Consider the following 24,700-nt stretch of genomic DNA (forward strand, 5'->3'; position numbering starts at 1 on the left):
ATTTCATTAAGTTCATTGACAAAGAAACCCATTACTCAGAAGGTGGCAAACAGCAGGGCAACTCGGCATTTTGGAAGAAGGTATTGTAGGAGAAGATGGAGAGCGTTTCTTCTTTTGGGGTCTTGAGTGGCACGAGGGAGGGGACTTCAGCCATTAATTGGTATCTACTCCCTCCATGGCCTCTGTGGGCCTTTGCCACCTGTGTCCCTAAATGAGCCCACTCTACTTATTGTCATGGTGAAAGCAAGAGGAAGTATGGTGCAATGAGTAGTTTGTTCCACTTGAACATACAGTGGTACCTCAGGTTACATACGCTTCAGGTTACATACACTTCAGGTTACACACTCCGCTAACCCAGAAATAGTGCTTCAGGTTAAGAACTTTGCTTCAGGATGAGAACAGAAATCGTGCTCCAGCGGCATGGCAGCAGCGGGAGGCCCCATTAGCTAAAGTGGTGCTTCAGGTTAAGAACAGTTTCAGGTTAAGAACAGACCTCCGGAACGAATTAAGTACTTAACCTGAGGTACCACTGTATACAGGAGTCCATCTCTTGCCAGGCTCAGTCAACACACATCCAGCTGTTCAGGTAACTAGCAGAGAGAGGCTCAAAAACAAAACTTGTTAGCCTCTTTTGCCTGTTCTGGGCACAAATGCTTGCTTGTTGGTGTTTTGTTTCAAAGACACACCTTGAATTCAGTTTGTTAGGTCTTCCAGGTTGAAATTGCTTTGCAATCTAGGTGGTCCCTGTGGGTGACAAGCCGGCCATCTCTGAGCTACAGAATCACTTCTATAGCCCATCTAAAGCAGGCAGACTGCATTTTCTATTAGAGGGTTGGAACATGAGGATTGTTTTCACCAGATCAGCTATCGGACGTATCGTCTGCATTTCAGGAGCAGCTACAAACTTTCCCACGGGGACAAGAGATCCGCAAGCATGATATTTATATCTATCCTAGAAGGAGGGAAGCTATTTCAGCCTGAGGTTCACATTCCCATTTGAGGCCACTTGCTGTGGGATTTCCAGTCAAAATCACAAATGCATGATTGGCAGACAGTCACATGAGGGGCTGACACTCAGAGTTCCTGAATCAATATAGAAGGGACTGTATGAGGTCGCTTCTTTAATGTTTCGGTCGGCATTTCTAACAAAGGAAATAATCCAATGTATTTCCTCCCTGCCTGAGTGCGCTCTCTCTCTCTCTCTCTCTCTCTCTCTCTCTCTCTCTCTCTCTCTCTCTCTCCTTTAAGCCAGGAATGTGAGAAGACATACCTGCCTGGGCTCTGCTCAGATCCCAAACTCCGTTTTGGAAACTAATTGTGTATTTTGAAACTAAGAAGCATTCCCTCCCCCCGCCCCCCTGAATATTGCTTAGAGGTATTTGCTGCCTGCGTTGAATGTAAGTAAACCTTTTTATTCTTACAGATACATGTGGTTTATTCTTAGCAATGGGGACAGACAAGGAAAAAGGGATACAATGTGTAATTGCCTAATTCCTAGCTTTCAGTAAGCTGCAAAAGTGTAAGTGTTTTTGCTCTGCTAAAAAGGGCTTCACTGCCTGATTATTCTCATATTTCTCCCACACACATGGGATGGGAGGTTTAAATGTTAACATTCCATTCAGGCAAAACCACTAGAGGATAATGTGAAGCAAGGTGGGTGATGGGGTGTGGCTGGAGTGGGGATGCGGAAAGGGGACAGTCCCAAGGGCCAGACAGGACAGGAGGGCCATATTTCGCCCCCGCTCCCAGGCCTGAGGTTCCACTTCCCTGCTGTTAGCTCTCAGCATGTGGTGGTCAGAGGGGAAGATTGCTGAGGCTGCACGTGGATGTTCTGAATTTTTGGTACCATCTGCAGTGGTTGATGCACACTGATAGAGCAGAAGGCAGGGAGGCTAACAGTAGGTGGCGCCAGAGCAAAGGACAGGCAGAGCCTCCAGCCCCATCCTCCTTCCTGCTGAGTTCTACAAGGGCAACAATACTGGGACTGAGGAAGAGGAAGCTGGTAGGCACTGGATGTAAGTAAGAAGGCAGGCAGGCAGGTGGGGGCTGACTGTGGGCAGACGGAGGTTGGTGGGACAGTGTCCCATTAGCCCTAATGAAGTAGCCCCCACCGGTTGGCACAGCTGATAGCTAGTCACTGATAGACTCGTCTTCCATCATGCAGTCATCAACCACCAGACTGAGCCAATTTCTGCCGGGGCTTCTCATAACATTGGGTGAATAATTTTACTTTAATTATGTATTAGTCTTTTAAAACATTCATGTCCTACCTCTCTTTCAAAATGAACTCAAGGCAGCTCATCGCGAAAAAGGTAAACACAAGCCGCTGAAAGCATATACAATGCCTGAATTAAAACCACGTTGGACGGAGCCAAGCTCACATTAAATAGTCAACAGCAAGAACCATTGGTAATAAAATGGGCCGTTAAGATCAAGAAGTATATCGTTTTGTTTGCTCTTCCCAGGCTGCCTATCAGTTTCGGTGGATGACTGGATTTATTTTTTTTTTATTATGAGACAGGAGGCAGAAGGGAGAGAGAGATAGACAGGCAGGGAGAAAGGGAAGTATTTTTTCCACTTTGCTTTCTTGGTGTCACTCATCACTTTTAAACATTATTCATTGCACTTTGCCAAGGAAGCTCAGGTCACTTATATGCCACTCCACCCTTTTACCCTCACAACAACCCTGTAATTAATAATATTAATGTGTACCCCGCCCATTTGACTGGGTTGCCTCAGCCACAATGGGCGGCTTCCAACATATATAAAAACATAGTAAAACATTAAACATTAAAAAGCTTCCCTATACAGGGCTGCCTTTAGATGTCTTCTAAAGGTTATATCATCTCCTTGACATATGATGGGAGGGCGTTCCACAGGGTGGGTGCTACTACCGAGAAGGCCCTCTGCCTGGTTCCCTATAGCTTCACTTCTTGCAGTGAGAGAACTGCCAGAAGGCCCTCGGAGCTGGATCTCATTGTCTGGGCTCAACATGGGGGTGGAGATGCTCCTTAAGGTAAGGTAGGTTAGATGGTGCTATCATGACTAGTCCTGTCTGAGCACTTTCTCCTTCTATGCCTTCTTGTCATCCCTCCCCCGTGAAAAAAACACCCCACTTGTTCTTTCTAAGAAGAGTCAAATGGCTGTATTGACAGCTGCATCGATCCATTCACAGGATCAGTGAATTAGGCCCAAGCGATGATTACAATGCACTGTAAGGTGCGTGTTTTCCAAGTTACACAACTCTTTCCCAAGCCAGATGTTAAGGTAAGGAGAGAGGATCGGGGGGGGGGGAGAGATGTCTCCTTGAAAGAGCACTTTGTTAAATCCTGTGTGCGGTTTATTTCACAAGGCGATAACAGAGGAAACTTCTGCAGTCTTCATTGGATTAAGTCTGTGCCTTGTGCCAAGTTACATATTATATTGTCAGAGTAGCTTGGGGACAAGGAAGCCATGGAGGACTTGCACAACCCTTTGAAAATATAACCACAGCATAACCCTGGGATGGGGAATACGTGTCTCTGCAGATGTTGCTGGACTCTGACTCCCATCAGCCCCAGCACACATGGCCATTGGTCAGGGATGATGGGAGTTGTAGTTCAGCAACATCTAGAGGCCCACAGGTTCCCCACACCTTGGTTCAGATAATGAACCATTCCTCCAATACCATTTTATCTGCCCGTATTTTACTCTGTACCTTCTCTAAAGGAAGACAAGTTCAATGAAAGAAGGAGTTGCGGGGAAGAGGAGATGGAAAGTCTGAAAGAAACTGAATTCAGACTGTCAGCAGAGAAGAACCTAATGGAACTTTAATGCCCTTATCTGCCTTCATACAGGCAGAATGTGGCAGCATATCATCGGCAAGGTACGTATTCATTATCAAAGCTCAGCCATCAAACAGACAACTATGTTCCAATTCACATATTATTCCAGGAAGAGCAAATCACGTCAAATTTGCCTCAATGTTAATTGCTGACCAAATGAAACCCTCAAGCATCCCTAGTTCATGGTAAACAAAATCTGAAGTGGGTTCCCCTCCCCCCCCCACTCCTGGTTCTTATCTATTCCTCTTAACCACTATGGCAGACAACCCCACTCCCAAATGACCTTGAATATCTTGAAAAGACACTATCTTTCTGTACCATCCTGGCTTTGGTGGAGCAAATGGAGGAGAATGCCCTGCTCAAAAGAATTCCTGACCAGTGTTTAATGTCTGCATTATTGCAGCATTTGTCAGTTCAGCTGAGAATTTAAGAACCAGCCTCCCACTCCCCTCCCCCAGCCCTCGGCATTTTCCTGCATGCAGATAAAATTTACTGCTGTAAAATGTTAGTTCATTGTGGGTGTGAATGTTTTATTTTCACCTCTGCTCCCCATTAATAGCTGCTGATTTTTTTTATAAAAAAAGAGGGAGGAAGGGGGAATGAAAGAGAAAGAAAACCCACTGCCTATGGAACGGCGATGCTGCTAAGCAGGCAATGGCCTTTGCACGCTCACACACCCCTTTGGTTCTTGCGAGGCGACAACAGCCTCCCATGAATCTCTCCGTTTTGGGGGCTGACGGCCTGACAAATGCCAGCCTCGTAATTAAGCTGCGGGAGACACCGAGAGAATCCGAGATGAGAGGAAACCACAGAGAAAGGGGGAAAGAGGTGGAGGAGGAGGCTGAAATATTTGTGATTCTTGTTTGTTCATCCCATCTTCTCATTGATCCTGGTCTACATCCCAGTGTATGACAGCATCTCGTACCACAGGGGAGGGGAACTTTTTCCAGCCCGAGAGCCGCATTCCCTCATTGGTAACCTACCAGGGGCCGCATGCCAGAGGTGGCCAGTGGATGTGACTCTTTGTTCTTTGCACAATAAGATGCAATCCAGCCAGGCAAAAGTCTCAAGCCTGCTGCAGCAAAAGGTTTCAGGGTACAGGCAAGTGGCTCAACGAAAGAGTCAACCGTTCAGGCTGGGCAAGAGCTAGGTAGTGGATTCCTTGCACAGTAAAGGGGAAGAGGCGTGGCTCAGTGGGAGAGCATCTGATTTGCATGCAGAAGGTTAAAGTGCAATCCCTGGCATTTCCAGATTGGGCTGGGAGTGCCCCTTGTCTGAATCACTGGAGAGCTGCTATCAGATGATCTACTGTAGACAACGCTGAGCGAGATTCAGTATAAGGCAGCTCTCTCTGTTCCGCAACGCCTTCCATACTTTCTGCCACAAGGAGGCACTGGGCAGATCAACCGGTCTCACTCAAATCAGGAAGAAACACATATTTGCCAAGGCTGCAAGCTACGCTGGCAGCCCACATAGATTTCTCGAAATTCCAGCAACAACCTGCTTGCAGTCCTTCCTGTTTGGATCCTTGACACTGCTACGTCTGGTTAGCAATGCTGCGCTTCTTATCTTCTGAAAAAGCAGCTGGTGCTCAAACCAGCAGCTGACAGCAAAACAAACAAACAAACAAACAAACAAACAAACAAACAGACCTCCGTTTATTCAAAACATTGGGTAAAGTCTGAATGCTTGGATCATTCCATTTGCAAAAGTTTTTTTTTTTAAAAAAGGATAAATAGATAGTAGGGAATGAGCATCAGTTCTGCGCGTACCCTGAATGGCAAAGCAAATCAGATCCTCACATTTCTGAATTGGATCATGGCACTAAGAAAGCGTTTCAGATCAAACTGGGGACTCCCAGAGCTTCTGAGTGACTCTCTGGCCTCAGGTGTCCAAACACACAGAGCCCAAAGTCAAGCTGGCTAGATAAACTCTCAAGAGCCCAGGAGGGGGTGGGGAAATGGGTAATGGGATCTTTTATTTTAATGGACAGGGTTAACTTTTAATCCCAATGAATTATTTCCTCACAGCCCCCAAACACAGCAATTTTGGGGGAGGGATTAAATGTGGTATTTGCTTTGCATGAGAATCTGTGCTTTCCCAAGTCAATGGAGACATCTCCACTGTATCCCCCCAAAGTCCATGAATGGGGTGGGGAGGGGATAGAATGCCACCTCCCACCAGTGGCCCATGGAATAATAGGGTCCATGCTCAGGCAAGGATGATGTTTGCCACACCCCAGACTTTCCTGTGGATTTATTTTATTTTTTCCTTCATTCACTTCCCCTATGAAAATCAAGGGAGATATATCTTTCCAAGGAAAAGAGGCTGTCTCCCAAGGGCTAGGGAAGAAGAAATATGCACCCCATCAATACCTCTTGGGGTAGCAGCAGGATGTTTGCTAGGAGAGCCAGTGTGGTGTAGTGGTTAAGAGCGGTAGTCTCGTAATCTGGGGAACTGGGTTCGCGTCTCCGCTCCTCCACATGCAGCTGCTGGGTGACCTTGGGCTAGTCACACTTCTTTGAAGTCTCTCAGCCTCACTCACCTCACAGAGTGTTTGTTGTGGGGGAGGAAGGGGAAGGAGAATGCTAGCCGCTTTGAGACTCCTTAGGGTAGTGATAAAGCGGGATATCAAATCCAAACTCTTCTAGGAGGGATGAATTCATAGTCATTTTTCCACTATCCTCTTTCCCATGCAAGTCAACGGAGAGCTCTCTCTCTCCTAGGGAGAAGAAGCTGTATCCCCAAAAATCTAGGGGGGACATCAACAACCTGGGTCCTGACTGAGGTACATTTTCCCCACCCCAGCAATTCCTTGGGATTCATGGGGTTCCCTTTTACACCTCTATGATTCTTACTGTACCCACAATAAAATGGTGAAATTATCCTTGCAGGATAATCACTGTAGCTACCATTCTGAACTTGGGCAGGCTCCATCTCATCATAAGGGGCAACCATGCCTCGAAATTATATCCAGTTGTAGATAAAACCCATTCAAATAAAGCAGCAAATAAATCCAATCCAAATAAAACAACATCAAACTTTTAAACCCCTGGATGTACCTGCCTATAACCCAGGAGGCTTAATTCGCTTTAGAAGGACAGCTATAGCTGCAAATTTCAATCAGTTCTGTGAAAAGCAAGGGGGGAGTTATAGCATTTTTTTTTAATTCCCCATTATAGTGAATAGAAGATGGGAAGACAGAGCTCCACTTTTTAATAGGTCTAATTCAACCCCAAATAACATGTTGAATTGGAAAGACACAGGGAGACTCTGAAGCAAGCAGGCTATTTTTCAAAGCTGCAGATACAGATAGAAGTCAAATCTTATGGCTAGTGAACACCATAAATATATAGATAAATAGCGCAATGCTGATCCCCATATGGGCACAGCCTGGCACATGGGGAAATGGGTGCCAATATGTTGAATGGAAACCTCTTTCCCTCTCCCAGCCAGCCCTTGGAACAACTTGGTGCAAGCAATATTCCTTACACTGAGTTCAGTAGGGAGGGAGATTTTGATGCCACTAATGCAATAATAGTGTGTTAGCAGTGGATTTAAACTGGACCGTCAGCACATCGCTCCACTTTATTGGTGGTTCTGTGGTGCTTCCCCAGTGTTGCTGCATAATTGTTATCTGGAGGGGGCACTCTCGCACATTAACGCCACAAAGGTGGGGCACAAAAAACAACAACAGCCCCAGAACATTTGTGGTATAAAAAGTCATGGGATTTTAGTAGGTCATTGCAAGGCACCTACTTACTGGGAACAAAGCAGTGCTCCCACCCCAAAACCTTGCCAGGTGCAACAGGGTACTGAAAGTGGGAATACTGTCGCGATTTGTCAGGTGTGTGTGCAGGAGCCAGGCCTGTGACCAATAGGACTTTGCAGGACTGGGGCCTTCCTAAGTTTGTTCTAAAGAGGCAAGGCATGGCCTCACAGGTGAGGCCGATTGGTAACTCACAGCACCTGGTGACAAGAGCTGGGAAGGGATATAAGGTCAGCATTTCCCTTCGGCTCTGTGCCACAGCAACACGCTTCCTGCCTTGCTGTGTTTGGCTTCTTGCTTCCTGATCCTTGAACCTCGGCTTCTTGACTCCCTGCTTCTTGATCCTCAGACCCCTGACTTCGTGACTCCTAGCTTCCTGACCCTCAGACCCTGGGCATCTTGACTCCCGGCTCTCTGACCCTCAGACTCTTGGCTCCTGACTCCTGGCTTCTGGACCCCCATTCCTGCTCCCACCCCGCTATCTTGTCCCCGGTCCTGACGTCCCCTGCTGGGACTTTGATCGCCAGTGAACTGGACCGTGACATGATAACGTCATGTGCAGAGTTCATCATGAACGTCCAATGGAAAGGGTCCCCTCAAGCTTTTAAGTGAGAACCTTGATGATGTGAAACTGGGAGAAAGGACACTTTGCAAACAGCCTGTCTCCTGAACACCCCAGGGAACTTGAGCACAACGTCAACATGATTCTTCTCAGAGCTTTCACACGTACCTCACCTTAGGACTCAGTCAAAAACACCCAACAGCATCCGCCACCCCACTCCAACAACTGGCCAGTGGAGACAAGGACAGTGCACACCTCGTGCAGATAATTAAGGTAAGAGAGCAGCCATACTACAAATCAGGACCACAGAGACTCTTTCATGGGATTTCATCCACTCTCTCAGCTTTGCAACATGTAAATAGCAATAGTCTTGTCTGAGCTCCAGTGCTCTACAACGGGAGATGTTCCCCTCCTCCACCGTGTAAATTGCAGACATGGGTTCTCCATCTGGATCAGGGCCATAGCAATGTGGGGAGGATGAAGCCCCTGCTACTTCCCACCACTAGGGACGCGGGTGGCACTGTGGTCTAAATCACAGAGCCTAGGACTTGCTGATCAGAAGGTCAGCGGTTCGAATCCCCATGGCGGGGTGAGCTCTCGTTGTTCGGTCCCTGCTCCTGCCAACCTAGCAGTTCGAAAGCACGTCAAAGTGCAAGCAGATAAATAGGTACTGCTCCGACGGGAAGGTAAACAGCATTTCCGTGTGCTGCTCTGGGTCGCCAGAAGCGGCTTAGTTATGCTGGCCACAAGACCCGGAAGCTGTACGCAGGCTCCCTTGGCCAACAAAGCGAGATGAGCGCCGCAACCCCAGAGTCGGCCACGACTGGACCTAACAGTCAGGGGTCCCTTTATCTTTACCTTTACTTCCCACCACTAGCATCACGATCTGGATCAGTGTCCCTGTGCCGGCAATTTATGTAAAAACACGCTGCCTTTAGATGCAGCTATGTAGCTAATGGAATGTTTGGTTTCCCCTTTTCGTTACTATACTATTTATGACAGTCCCTCCAATTGTGCCCTTAGCCTCATCTTCTCCAGCAACACACACACGCGCGCGCACACACACACACACACACACACACACACACACACACACTTTCTTAGCTTCAGACCTAGCTGCAGGATCCATTCTGCCCTGTTTTCAAGTTTATTGGACACTGCCACTTCACCCCAAAGCTTGTCGGCACTGTTTGCACAATCACTCTCTAGTGTGACTAGTCTTTGACAAAGGCGTTCTGGCATAGTAATTGCAAATATCCACTTGGGAATGCGCACCGTCCTCTTGGAAGGAGGAGGGGGGAAGAATGCCCACAACAGGAGTCACAGGACAGGGAAATGGACCTGGCATTTGATGTACAGCCTCCCCAGTGATAAAACGAGGGCTGCTTTCCAAGCTGTGTTGTTAATGCCCTTCATAAAAAAGAGAGGGGAAATTCCACTGCACTGGGAACAACTCTTGCAAGCGAAAACAGGACCCAGGGAGCTGGGAGCCTGAAAAGTGAAACTGCCCTGTACATGTGAGGAATGAATAGGAGTTGGTAGCAATGAAGGCGGAATCCATTTTAAACAGATTTATACACTGAATTTGATGGTTCTGACCCAATGAAGTGTCTGCTTATGTCTGAGTCACCCATGCGCTGTATTAAAGCATTGATCTGCATGCATAATTTTATAAATATGAATATGTAAGTATTTTTATACCATTGCATGTAACATGCATGCATCTGGTTGCTTTAGGAAACCTGGATCATATACATATATAGTATGTGTTTAATATGTTTTTAAAAATGCATTTTAACTGAACCTGTTAAAAATTAACAAGGTGGGAATTTGGGGGGGGGGGCAACAACCCTGTGCATATACACTCAACATGAAGAGTTTCAGAAAATTCCATCCTTAATCACTGGTTTTGGTTTCGCCTTCATCAACTAGGTTTAAGGTAATATGATAGCAAGTTTCACAAGTTCTGGCGCAACAGCAGAGGGCAACCTTCCTGCTTCATGTGGAGATAATGTGTGAGACCTAAAAGTCTCCTATCCCACACCTACCCATACACATAACGTTAATTTTGATTGCATCATTTGGCCACAATCCCACTTCAAATTCTGGATCTAGAAAAGCCTCATAAAGCACCGCCAAAAATATAATGAAATGCTTGTCATCTCTCTGGGAGACTGGAGCTATCTTGCATCTGATGAAGTGGACTCCCTAGTCCATAAAATCTTACGCACCCACCATAAATCTGCTCATCTTTGTAATGTTGCACAAGGCTCTTTACAGATCCCCCCCCCCCCGCAGCAGCCTAAGACGTCTACTCTATGTAGAGCAGTATCAGACACTCATTTATGGCCAGGATATGGAGGAGGAAAATAACCATGAGCACTGTCCTGTCTAGGGCACACCAGATATCTCAAGCATCCTCTGTCTCCACCACCTCTGACTCTTTTTAGCGTTCTAAACTGGGATTCCCAAAGAATAATCCATTTCAGGACCCTGGAGAGCAACACACTTGGTTGCGTGCACATTGCCAGCTTAAAACACAGCTAGGTTGCTCTTTTTCTCAGTTCTGATCCAAACTGGGTTTTTTGGGGAGGGGGGGGCGACACACATCAAAATGCAGTATTTCCTAAGAAATAACAGGAAATATATGGGTTATGGCTAATATAAAGGGAATGTACACAGAGCCTTCCTCAAAAGTCTTTCCTGGATAAATGTCCTTTCTTTTTCTTTTTTTGCTGTGATAGCTACTTAACATGTAATTGTTCCACATAGGTTAAATGATATCCCAGTTTCCTGTACAAGGGCAACTTTTTAATGTGTGGTGGGGAAGGCAGTACTAAAAAAAAAAAAAGTAGATTGTGTATACCAAAACCACAAAAAAATTAAGGAATAAAAAATAAATTAAAATAGGGTGTCAAGTGTTCAAAATTACTCTGATAAGTAGAAGGGGGTGTCTTCCTTAAGGTGATGTTATGAACACCTTAAGTACTTCCTGTGCACTTTCTTCATGCCATGCACAACCTCTGAACCTTTTCCAACTCTGCAGTGTCATTTTTGAAAAACAGACAGAGTGGTGGAAAAGGAGATTCTGACCTTGGCAAAGCCCTTAAAAATCACCACCACCCTCTCCTTCTCTCCTTCTCCTCTCTCAGCTATTTTTCCCTATTCCTTTTATATTTTGAGGTTGGCTGAATTCAGCATGATGCAATGAGGTTTGGGGCATTGGTTTCCCTCTGCTCATATCTTAAAGACTTGAGGAGGATAGTATGGCATGAAAGTGACCTCAGGGAGTGCCTCTTTGTAATATCTGAACTCCCCCAATTTGCCACCGTGTGTAAAATTTACTGGTCTGGTAAAAAAGACCTGTCTACCCACCCAGGCAGCCATTAGCTTGGACCTGCAAATGAACAAAGGGAGGGAGGACAACTATTGACGAAACCTCCAGACCTGCAAAGCCAGCCCTGTGAGTCAAGATGTTTTGCAACATTGAGCAACAGCTAGAGCCAAATAAAAATCCATACCAGACATCAGGAGGGCCCAGAGAATGGTGCGAAGGCTCGTGATAAGACTGAAACTAAACTAATCTGGTCCCGCCAGCTGCATGGATGTGGGGACTGTACAGGAGCCAGATGTATAATGCTCTGAGCCAGAAACGTGTGGGAAATAAGAAACTAATTGCAAATAGAATATAAATTGTTAATAACAGATAAGATGTGCCACAAGAAGCATGAATGCTGTTCTGTGCAATGTAAGAACAGAAGAAGAACCAGCGGGATCAGGCCAATGGCCCATCTAGTCCAGCATCCTGTTCTAACATGTGAAGCAATAGGAAAGATTGTGCATCCAAGCATGTGCAGAGTGCATTAGGCTCACCACCAAGTAGCATGAGAACAGGCCTTTTCTGCAGTGGCTCCCTGTTTGTGGAATGCTCTCCCCAGAGAGGTTCGGCTGACGCCTTCATTATCCACCTTTAGGTGCCAGGCAAAAACATTTATGTATTTTGTGGTTTTTATATTGTAATTTTATGTTGTAAACTGCCCTGAAATCTATGGCTGAAGGGTGGCATAAATTTAACAGATTATAATATAATAACAACAACAGCAAGAGGTCAGAGAGTAAAGTTTCCCAGCTGGCTTGAATCCCAACAAATTGAGGTAGATAATTGAAATATTGAAAATAAATCTCAGCAGCAATCTGCATCACACATGAAACAGGAAACTACTAGTTTGTAGTCCACCATCAATTTGGCTACAGGGAATTTTAGTTGCTAGCCTGAAATTGGGCAATCTGTTACTCCCTGGAAGTAAAAGAAAAAGCTACCAACTGAGTCTTCCTGGGGAGATGGAAATGTGGGTATTTGGAGGGTCTTGTTGTGGTTTGCCATTTTTCTCTCTGCCTTCTGCTTCTGCCATGCCATTCAGATTGCCTAAATAAAACTGTTCCACAAACCACAGTCACTGATGGGCCTTCACACAGTCACTCAACTGCTAATGCAGCCTAGCAGGTCTGTGACCTGGGAGAGCTGGATTGTCAAAATCCACTACAAGGAAGACAAATGGTCTAAAAAGATAGTGGAAGTAACCAAGGCGACCTATTGCATGCTCAAAACACCCCCTTTCCCCTTAAAATCCCCCCAAGACAGTCCTTCCTGCAACCCCAATGGCTTATAGTGGTGCTGAGCTACTCACAGTGATTCGGTTTGTAGAGATCATTTTGAACTGTTAGCTTAACTACTCCAGAGTGTTTGCAATCAAGCCCGATGAAAATTTGGTTCACACCTTCGGTTGTAATTATGACGTGAGAAATTCATTCTGTATTAATGCCTCCTAATTACTGCTGGTACAATGGGCTGAGGCATTGAATTGATGCTGATAGATCTCTATGTAACACATCTAGTCAGCTTTCCGGGTGCTATTCAGAATGCAGGAGTGAGGCACATCCCTTGGCTAGAGATCTTGCAAGTGAGGTTAGAATGTCCTTGCTGGCAACAGTTTTGTACCGCAGAAACTATTGTGAATCACAGGGATGCAACTGTACCTTTGAGATCACCTACACAAATCTGCATCTGTAAAGCACATAATCCCACACAAGCCAACCTAGGCCCCCACTTTTTAATAGTCACTTGAAGATTATCTCACATAAAACTGCCTGTGGTTCTAATCAAGGAACAAATTAATCAAAGGGCTGGACTATAGTTTTACTACCCATTAACTATAGTTTTACTACCCACATACTCTGTAAATAACAACAACAACTTGCTCTAGTATAATATCATTTTTACACTATGACAAGCTGCATCTTGCAACCTCTGGCAAGTGTGCAAATCACATGCGTATATTCTAGTTTGGAAAGGCAAAAAACCTACCAAGGGAACTGAAATCCCATTTTCTAACTGCATGAAATCTCACCTCACCTTTCCCTTCATAAATTCCACCAGCCATTGTCTGCATTTTTAAAAAGCCTCCCAGCCATCGAGGGAGAAGATGACCTTTCCTTTAATTGTTTAGGAAGCAGTTAATGATTTTTTTTTGCATTAGGCACTAATGACTTGGAAGATTTTTCTTCAACAGCTTTTGATGGCTGGTGGTTCCTAGGTATGACATGCCCCACCTCCCTGAGTAGAGGCTGGGGAGAAGTGGTCCAGCTGTTGGACTCTGGCCAGGGAAGGAGACAAGTGTTTTACAGCTGGAGGCACCAATATTGTGATTTATTTTTTTTAAGGGAACAGATGATGATCACCATATCTTCACATCCATGAACACAAGTAGCTTGCGTTTAAAAGAAGATAGTAAGGTGTTATTCTAAGGGTGCTGGATTCTGGGCCCAGCACATGCATGGTCCAAATGCAGAACCCACACAGGCTTTTGGAAAATGCCCAGCAGGGTCGATGGCATGATCAAAGTCTCCCTCCTCCATCCCACTCTCGGCTCAATCTGCCGTATGCTGTGCCAAGGAATCCAGAGTTAAGCATGACAAATGGACTGATTTTCCTCATCCTTGGGAGTGTTTTATTTTGCCTCTGCCACCTCTGACAAGTTGCATTTTGCTATAAATCCCCTCAATTAGGCTCCAAAACAGCTCCGCAGTCATTTCCCTGATGTATGGCGATGGAATTAGCTTAATGTCCCTGGCAACCAATTCCTTGACTAAAAATAGTTCTCGAGTGCTTCTCTCTCTACCCCCCACATATCTCTTGGCCCCCCTGTCGCCAATATTTCACACAAAAAATTGTCATTGAAGACCTTTTCCACCCAGTGAGGAACTAGGAAGGACTGTGAAGGTGCTTCTTGCCATTGTGCTGCAGGTACCAGATTTAAGGAGCTGCAAGGAAGCGATGGAACTAATCCTCAGCCAAGGAAGGAGTGCCAACCAAACTGGAGGTGTCCAAGCAAGATAACCTCCTGCTCTTTTGCAGTGGAGGCTGGTTCACTGAGGCCAATGGGGCACTGCCTCCCTCCCCTCAAGCTGCCTCCACCTGCCTACCTTCTTCCTTACAACCAATCAGCTGGGTGGCTCTGCCAGCCATTGGCTCTGGCTCCCCCTAGTGTTGGTCTTCCTGACTTCTACCCTACCAGCCCCTAATGGGCACCAGCCACAGGTGACCTTTTTCTAAAACCAATGAGCAAATGAGGATAGGAAGGTATGATAGACCAGTCTCCTGCCTGCCTCATTATTACTGCTTCACGTCCCTCGATTCCCCCAAGTGATAGGAAGTTTCAGGGGCAGCATTTTGCAAGGGAGGCGGGGTTCTGTGGGAAGTAAGAGGACTGAAGAGATGCATGCTTTTTTTCAGAGTATCTGCTGATCTACAGCGTGTGGGGGCAGGTATGCAACCAGACAGTGCCAGACGTTTAAAGTGGCATCAGTCATTGTCCCCCAAGAGAAACAGCATGCACACACAGCTGGAGCACACACACCAGAGAAACAGGCTTTTGCTTTTGCAGCCTCCCAACTCTGAAATTGCTCAGGTCCACGCTCCGATCTCACCCCACTACCACCACCCCAGACACACTTTTGTAGGTGGGCATGAGCATTCCTGGTTCTACAAATATCAACTGGCCAATCTGCTATCAAAGAAGCTATACAAAAGCCTGGAGATGATGTCATCCAGGAACCACATACAAGCTTTTCAGTGGTGGTGTTACGTGCATGATCTGCATGCCATGAGAGGGCTTTGCCGACTGGGCTCCAGCTCCAATTTTAAGACGGTACCGCTCTACAGAAATCACTTGCCTGTCCATTTTGTTCCACTTAGATAGCATCGTGTTACAAACAAATGTGCCACCTTTTCTCCCCAAAGAGTGTTAGGAGAATGGCGAGGAAAGTAGGCACAGAGCTGGGGCTGCCAAAGGACAAGGGGAACATAAATTAATTCAAATACACAGGCTCCTGGTCTGCTTCTGTTTCACATCTTCATTGTAAAACAAAGACTGCAAAAAGGCAACAGCTTCTCAGGAGAGTGGAGGTGAGATGATGGAGGCACAATTACATGTGTCTTGTACACATCCCTCACTGTTTGCCTCTTTTGTTGCAAAATGAACACATCATTCCACATACGTGCTACAAACAATACTTCACAACTATCCAAAATTTTGATATCATAACTGTCAGGAGCCCAGGCTGCCATTTTGATAACGCAGCACACAAGTCGTAATTAGCTTGAAGATTTATTGCAAAACAAACAATCAGTCTCGGACGCTCTATCGGAGCTTCCATATCTTACGATTCAGTTGACCCTTCTGAGGAGTTCTTCCTGGTTCTGCAGAATATCCTGAACCTATGAGCCTTACATTTCTGGGTTTGTTTCCTGACTAATACCTTTCCCATACGTCTACTCTTTGGACTCAGGGGATTAATTGCCTCCTCTTCCGGTGAGGAAATGCTACCCCTCCTGCTTTCCGAGCCTGCCTGTTCTTCTTGAGCGAGTTGGCTTCTCTCCATCTCACTCTCTGCTAACGTCTTATCAACATCCCAATGTCAGGGGGAGGGGGAGTAGACAGCCAACTGCTCTCAGCTGTCTGATTGCTTTCTAACTCATGCTATGCTTCTCTACTTGGGGCACATGTGTTCATGACAATAACCTTTCCAAGGGATCCAGAATGGTTTGTCCTACACCAGGGGAACCTGTAGCCCTCCTGTTGTTGTTGGGATTCCATCTCCCAGCAGCCCCAGCCAGCAAGCCCAATGGCCAGGGATGATGGGAGTTGTAGTCCCAACGTCTGGTGGAGGACCAGACGGTTCCCACAGCTATCGTATACATTCATTTCTTAAGTTCTGTTGTCTCTGAGCAAGCTAAGCAGTGTTGCAGTTACCTGAAGGACCACACAACCCTGAACATTCCATTTATCAGCAACAATAGTGGGATGAGTTGGTAAATCACACACCTTGTGTCTGTCATACCTTCAGCACTCTCTCTGGGGGAGGACTTTTGCACAGTCTCTATCACACTTTTAAGGGCATTGTGGACCCCTTAGGCCTCCTTTGATTCCCCCTCGTCCATGTGGCATTCTCCTCCAACTACTACTGACTTTCTCCTCCCTAAATCCTGAGATTTCCTATTCTTTGAAAACCCAAATAGGAGAGCTAAAACTCCAGATTTAGGGAGGAGAAAGTGTGGGGACAACAGTAGTTGGAGGAGAACGCCGCGTGGACGAGGGGGAATCGAAGGAGGCCCAAGGGGTTCATGATCCACATTAAACTGAGGTCTGATCAGGCCCTAACATGCTGTCCTGCAGAGTGCTTGAAAGGAGCTCAGCAAGACCCACCAATCTCCTGATTGTCAAGGCTTGCTAAACCCCGGCCAAGTGTTTTCTTCTGCAGCTCTTGCAAGGAGCGTTGCAAGCTGGTGGTTGGGTTTTGCCAAGGCCTCTTGCAAAGCCCCAGGCACAGTGCTTTGTACGGCTAGGGCTTGGCATGTGCTACCCACCAGCTGATCCGTGGATGCCTCTTTAGCTGAGTCACGTCTTTACCTGCCCCGCACATTGATGTCATATATGATGTCAGGTGTGGGGCAGCTGGGTGTGGCTTGGGTGAAATGGCCTTGCAAACCTGCGAGATAACTCAGTGGGTAGAGCATGAGACACTTGATCTCGGGGTCGTGGGTTCGATCCCTACATTGGGAAAAAGATTCCTGCATTGAAGGGGTTGGACTAGATGACCCTTAGGATCCCTTCCAACTCTATGATTCTAGAAAACCAAATGGAGAAGCCTGGCAGGGCCTAACTGGGCCCATGGGCTGGGGATTCCCCACATCTGCTCTAAGAGAAAGCTTGCCATCTGTCTCATTTCCTAGAGAAAGGAATGGGCAGCACATTCCTAAAATCCACAGACGGTACAAAACTGAGAGGAATCAGTGAACACTTTAGAGGACAGGAGAAAAAAATCCAAAGGCAACTTGACACACTTGAAGAGCTGGGCTGACAACTTTAAAATAAAACTGCAGAAGGATAAATGCACACTTCTGCTCAAGGAGAGGACCAAAACGAGGCCCCAAAAGCCAACTGGCTGGGCAGAACCAGTGCTGAAAATTGGAAGGGGGCTGAGCATGAGCTGACCATGTGATGCTGTAGCAAAAAGGGGGCCTTTTGGTTCAAATGAGTAAATGCAAAAATATCCAGCTCTTAGGAGGTAATTTCAGCTCCACACTTAGTAGCTCCAAGAGCACGTTTCATATGTGAAGCTTAAATATGGCCGTGGGCCTTTCTTACACTATTTACAAGGATGTTTGATCATGTTAATGCGGAAAGAGAGGCATCTGCAGTGCAAAGCAAAGAAGCTCATATTGCAAAGTGGATGAGGCAAGACCCTCTTTCCTTTAAGCTTCATGTGCAAAAATAATCTACAACCACTCTCCCACCCTGGGAGTCCCCTGTTCAGTTTAAAGGGACCCCTGACCATTAGGTCCAGTCGTGGCCAACTCTGGGGTTGCGGCGCTCATCTCACTTTATTGGCCGAGGGAGCTGGCGTACAGCTTCCGGGTCATGTGGCCAGCATGACTAAGCCGCTTCTGGAGAACCAGAGCAGCGCACGGAAACGCCATTTACCTTCCCACCGGAGCGGTACCTATTTATCTACTTGCACTTTGACGTGTTTTCAAACTGCTAGGTTGGCAGGAGCAGGGACTGAGCAATGGGAGCTCACCCCATCACGGGGATTCGAACCGCCGACCTCCTGATCGGCAAGTCCTAGGCTCTGTGATTTAACCCACAGCGCCACCCGTGTCCCATCCATGTCTGTTCAGTTTGGGGGGCCCTAATTCAAGGAGGATGTTGCGAAACTGGGAAGAGGAGTTGAAAGGAGATCTACAAGAGACTTGGAGACAAGCCCTATGAGGAAAGGCTTGAAGCAGCAAATTGCAAGCTGTGTGACAGGGCACAATAACGCACTGTAAGAGAATTGCTCATGTGCCTGCAGAAAGAACTATTTCAATCATATACCGTGGGGATCAAAGTAGCCCTGCCCATTGCCTCTTTGCATGTTTAAGTACTCCGAACTTCCTTCCTTCCAATCTTGAGCATGCTCAGATCAGTGACTCGTGCAGAAACACAGAGAGCATACTCCTATGAAGGTACATAGTGTTCAATTTTACAAACTAAGCCCTTTCATTTGTTGAGGGGGAAACACGCCTCGTTTATCAGACATTGGGGAAACACTGGCTTGGGTGTATGTTCAGTCTGGGGGGAGGGGAGTAGGTTCAGGATGTGGGTGACAACTAAAAGTCTGTCCCAAAGTGGAGAGAAATCATTGATGCACCTTATCCTCTAAGACAGGGGATGGGAGACCTGTGGTCCTTCAGATGTTGCTCAATTCTAACTCACATCAGCCTCAGCCAGCATGGCCAATAGCCAGAGATGGTGGAAATTCTAAAACACCTTTTAAATGCAATGCTATTCATGTGAAACAGCTAGATAGGCAAGTGCTTTCCCTATTTTTTCTCACTTTCAGTTGAAGAACTTGACAGAGAGCAGCAGCTTCAAATTATAGGACTGTAGATTTGAGCCAAATGCCAGGAGAAGTTTCTTAACTAATAGGGCAGTTCATGGCCTTGGAAGCATCTGGAACCTCCTCTTGAAGGTCTTCTGTGGAAAGGTCAAACCATTAGGCAGAGCATGAAGTAGCCTTAGATGGCAGGTGTTGAGCACCATTAAAACACAGATTGATGTAATTATGATTTTCTTTTTTTAACAGAGACTGTGTGGCTTTTGTCTCAGGTTGGGTTTGAGATCCTACATTTAATCTGGGGTGGTTCATCAGGGATCTTGCCCCAGAGCAGAAAATTGGAACTCGGTGGCCAGCTGAGACTTGGTTCATTTCAAGGCAGATAGGCTGATTGTATTGCACTGGCAACAAGTCTGACTATCCCCTTTCGTTATTCTAATTCTGTAGTGCTTCATTGTTGCACTCTGTTTACATCACACACACAAACACAGACCCATCAAAGAGAAGAAGAAGAAGAAGAAGAAGAAGAAGAAGAAGAAGAGGAGGAGGAGGAGTTGTTTGGATTTGATATCCCGCCTTTCACTCCCTTTAAGGAGTCTCAAAGCGGCTAACATTCTCCTTTCCCTTCCTCCCCCACAACAAACACTCTGTGAGGTGAGTGGGGCTGAGAGACTTCAGAGAAGTGTGACTGGCCCAAGGTCACCCAGCAGTTGCATGTGGAGGAGCGGGGAAGCGAACCCGTTCACCAGATTACAAGACTACCACTCTTAACCACTGCACCACACTGGCTGAAGCAATGGGTTGAATGGCCATGACATTATTATTAGCCCTAAACGGCCTCAGTCCAGTACACCTGAAGGAGCATCTCCACCCTCACCGTTCTGCCCGGACACTGAGGTCCAGCACCGAGAGCCTTCTGGCAGTTCCCTCACTGCGAGAGGCCAAGTTACAGGGAACCAGGCAGAGGACCTTCTTGGTAGTGGCACCCGCCCTGTGGAATGCCCTCCCACCAGATGTCAAAGAGAACAACAACTACCAGACTTTTAGAAGACATCTGAAGGCAGCCCTGTTTAGGGAAGCTTTTAATGTTTAATAGATTATTGTATTTTCATATTCTGTTGGAAGCCGCCCAGAGTGGCTGGGGAAACCCAGCCAGATGAGCGGGGTAGAAATAATAAATTATTATTATTATATGATGGCTTCCTCCCCAAAGGCACAGCCAGGCCACCTCCCCACTCTCCACCTATAGCAAAAATGGGGAACCTGTGGCCCTCCAGGTGTGGTTGGATGCCAACTCCCATCAGCTCCAGCCAGCAGAGCCAAGGGCCAACGAGGTAGTCCAACAATATCTGGAGAGCACCAGGCTCTCCATCCCTGCCCTACAATGTGTGCAGTAAGCAGCCAACAGGTGCACAATGGGGAAGTGCTGTAGCTCAGTGACAGATCATCTGAAGGTCCCAGCTTCAATCGCTAGCATCTCCAGGTAGGGTTGGGGGGGGGGGAGAGAGAGAGAAACCCTGTCCAAGAGCTCCACTTCCCACCAGTTTAGAGACAATGCTTCGCTAGATGGGCCAGCGGTCTGACTCAAGCAGCCTCCTTTGTTCCTACGCCTGCAGAACAAATGGGTCCAGGTGAGTCAGGTATGAGCTGGAACTTGAGTAGTTTTACTGGGGCACAGTGGGGTGAAATGAGAGAGACGGTGCTCAAGCCCAAATCAGATGGCATTCAAAAGCAGGTGGTGGGTGACCGCAGAGCGGTGTCCTGGGCGATGTGAGCATCCTCGCTTCCAGCTCAGGTGTGCGTAGGAGAGCGGGGAGTGTCCCCGCCTGCTACTTAAACTGCAGGGGCCCTGCAATCTCCTGCTGGGGGGCGGGGAGGAGGCCACCCGAGGCTGCCTGTGGGCAGACCCTTCCCAAGACATGAAGTGGAGGCAGGTGGGGGCGGGGCAGGCCGGGGGAGGAGGCTGCCGCGGCGGCGGCGGCTCGCCTGGCTCTTAGCTTAGTTTGGCTCGGCTGCTGCAGGAGATTTCTGGACTGGACGGGGACGACTTGAGCTGCAGAGCGATGGAAGCCCGGAGCAGGGGGTTGCAGGTAAGAGGCGGGCTGCGGTTTGACCTAGAGTGGGTAGAGTTCTGGATCCCTCCCACTCCCCCTCGATTCAACTTTCCACTCCCCGGGGTACGCTGGTGGTGGTGGTTGGGGGCGTTGAAGGGAAGGGGGGCAGAGGCAAGAGTGGGGATATACACACACCAGACGGGCAAGTGGCGGGGGGGGGAGAAGATCCCCTCTTCCTTCTCCTCTTCTTCCTGCCCCTTCTCTTCCTCATTCAGCCTTCCAACCCCGGGGTGGGCAGCGAAACCGGGGGTGAGTTAGGGGTGTTCTGATCCGGCATGGGCAGTGGAGACTGGGGGAGGAGGGGGAGTCTCGCCTCCCTCTCTTTTTTAATTTCCCTTCCCCTTTCTCCTGTATTCACACCACCCATCTGTGGGTACGGAGTCTGTGTTTGTGTGTTTTATTGTGCGAAGCCGGGAGCAGAGCCTCTTCCTCCTCTTCCATCACTGCCCCCCCACCGGCTTTTTTTGCCTCTCTGCTGGAGCGCCTCAAAAAACGCCAGCCCAGCTTTCCAGTCCAAGTCTCCCTGGCCAGCTTGCTTGCTTGTGTGTGAGCAAGTAACCCCAGCCTCTGAGTAACCCATGGAGCGAGCAGGCTGAGGAGAGGAGTGCTGTTCATGATGGGATCTTTTAAATAAATAAATAAATAAATAAATCCTGGTTAATTAATCTGTGATAACTGCTCCATTACTTAATGATCCCTAACACAGATTAGAATCTCCGCTCAGCCCCGCCAAACATGCAATGTCCCTGATTACAAGGAAGGAAGTGTAGTTGAAGCTATCAGGGCAACTGATAGCTCTCTCTCTCTCTCTCTCTGTGAGTGTGTGAGTGTGTAGCTTTGTTCCACACAGACCAAGAAATCTGTGTAACATTGTAGGAAAGGCAAAACCCACGGCAAACTGAAGATTCACATACTGTATTTGGAAACTAGCAATATTGCTATGTACTCTAACCTGGTGTCTTTCAGAATTTTGACCTTCAGGGAATGCCTTTTTTCTTCCACACAGCTTCCAAGGAGCCCTTAAGTGCAAGTTTGTGTGGGTGGGGTGGGGGGACTCTGGGGGAACCTTGTTTCCAACAGAGGAGACAGCCGCAGTACTCTGAGCAGCTCCATATAGCTGCCCTGTTAATTTCCCACAATGCCCCAGACATAATAGGACTCCAGAGCATTGTGGGAAATTGAAACAGTGGCTAGCCGGTTGTTGTTTTTTAAAGAGGTGTTAACCGTGAACCCTGCTGGAGCACTGGAGGCCTGGCAACTGTGGAAAGCTGGTGGGAGCTGTTCTTAAGTATCTGTTTTATGACCACTGCACACTGCAGAGGATTTTGGGGCACATTCTAGCAATTCTAGCAAGGCCAGGTGAGCCTTGTCATGGTTTGTTGGTCCAGAGACTGTTCATAAGTGGTGAACCGAGGGTCTGCCCACTGGTTGTACGTCGATGGGAAAATTGAAATTGGTGGGCAAGCTGCCTTTCAGCAAAGCATTTCAGGGGGTTGGACTAGATGGCCCTTGGGGTCCCTTCCAACTCTACAATGCTATGATTCTATGAAAACTCAGCTACCATTACTGAGTTTCCCATTGAGGAATCCCTGGTAGACTTTCAGCAAAGAACGTGAGAGCCACTGCTCTGCTCAGCATTCCGTGTGACATGGGTGGTGCTGGAATAATGGGATGCGAGGTTGTGCAACTCTTCAGAAATATTGGGACGGATTGTACCCAATTAAAAAAACAAAACGCTACACATTTGCAAAGGCTCCTTAGCTGGCTTTTGTCTGTGTTGACGATTTGAATATTATATTTTTATACTCCTCGGAACAGTCTCCCCTCCAGGTCATTGACTGGTGGTCCCAATTTTCGAAGCCTTCCCCTGTAGCAAGCAGCTCGACTCAGCGCATTCTTACGAAATTATTTGCTCTGTGGGCAGCTTTGGGCAGTGTAACAGCTCTCTGCTTGCGGCATGAGGAGGACTAGAGCAGGACTGGTGTCAGGCTTGGGAGGACCCTTGGCAGGGTGGCCCTACCCCACCCCACCCCACAACCCAACACTTGCACACACAATGAAGGGCAGGCTCCAACCCTGCTTGTGATGGTGACAGCACCTCTGTGCTTTTGCTGCTGCCACTGCTGTTTTAATGGCAGCAGAGGTGCTCCCTCCCTCAACGCCAAGCCCCGGGCAGAGGCACTTTTGAATGGGAGATCAGCTTCGCTGCTTTCTATGGTGGTCACCTGTCGTTGTAAGTTACCCCAAATGGAGTGCCCTTTGTGGCTCATAGATCTAGGAAATTTGCATGTTTTAGAATACAGATCAATGAAATCCAAATCAGGGGTGCCAACTTGAATAAAATATGGGGGGGTAGATAAGCCCAGCCCTGTATAATCGATCACAATACACTATTTGAATGGCAATGCCCATCAATTGGGAGGGCAGCCTTCTCAAATATTTTATTGGGAAGGGGCCCGAAAGGACCTTGGCCCCTAGGAGTTGGCTCCTGTGACCCATTCTATAGGCTGGAGCATTACATTTTCGATGACTTAAAGGGACTGTTGGGAGAGGAGTGTGGCTCCTCTTCAAAAGTGCTGCTACTCCATCCAGAGCTGAAGAATATCTGTGTTGAGAGCAGCAACAGTGGCAGAGAAATTTGCGGCTGCCATTGCCACAAATGAAACTGGACTCTGAGCTGGTGGTGGTGGTGGGATTTAGGGGAAGTGAGGGGCCCCATCACCAGCCCTGTGTCAAGGTCCCTGCAAAATCCGGCACTGGCCCTGCCGCAATCCTCCGTTTGCCACAAGCAGATCACAAGGTGCACTGCCCACTGTTGAAAAGCACCTGGGGGTTGGATCAATGGGGAGGGGGTGAATGGCAGCATGACTGGGTCAGGTCAGTGAGGGACCCTTCCAAATTCTTGGGGGCCCTGGCCTGTGACTGATATAGCTGACTGCTGGCACCAGGCATGGACTGACAGTATGCCTTGATGGGGCTGGTCAGACGGGTGCAAAGTGTTCAAAACAGGAGCCTTGCATTTTATTCCACACTCTGTAACGTCTAGGACAGCTTACCCATGTCACGACACAGTGGTGTTGTGGTTTCCCCATCCCACATCATTAGTGGGAAAATGTACGACACTGTGACATCCAGTTAAAGGTAAATTGTCCTAGGCATTGTGGAAAGCAGGGTGGGCAGGGAACTGGACAAATCGTTGCCATTGCTGGCTGCAACTGTGCATTTAAGCCCACTTGTAGTTTTGGCATAAGGCACCATCACAAGCTATGTTAAAAACGCAAAGTCTGAATTGAAATCAAACCAATAGTTCTCACAAAAGGAAAACAAATGGGCATTCGTGTCAGATAAGCTTAAAACAGAACACCACTGCTGAGATTGGAGCACGTTTCTGCTATGTGATTAGGTATAACTTTACTGCAGGAAAAGGATCTCTCCATCTCTCCAACACATTCATGTTTCGCTGGTGATGGTCGTAGTAGCGGAGGACAATAAT

At 47.4% G+C, this 24,700-nt stretch overlaps 1 protein-coding gene across 2 annotated transcripts in view; it reads left to right on the plus strand.

The window, feature by feature from the left end:
- The first annotated feature begins 21,056 nt into the window (after positions 1–21,056).
- The window catches only part of LOC310747921 (corticotropin-releasing factor receptor 1), a 78,012-nt gene continuing 74,368 nt past the window's right edge, over positions 21,057–24,700 (plus strand). The window contains exon 1 of one of the 2 annotated variants that reach the window (XM_083583346.1): positions 21,057–21,183. In XM_083583346.1, coding sequence (XP_083439472.1) covers positions 21,157–21,183 — 27 coding nt within the window. In that variant the 5' untranslated portion in view covers positions 21,057–21,156. The remainder of the gene's footprint in view (positions 21,184–24,700) is intronic. The other variant, XM_083583347.1, reaches the window with a different exon arrangement.

Source organism: Podarcis filfolensis (assembly GCF_964270895.1).
Source record: "Podarcis filfolensis genome assembly, chromosome: 13".
Classification (NCBI taxonomy): domain Eukaryota; kingdom Metazoa; phylum Chordata; class Lepidosauria; order Squamata; family Lacertidae; genus Podarcis; species Podarcis filfolensis.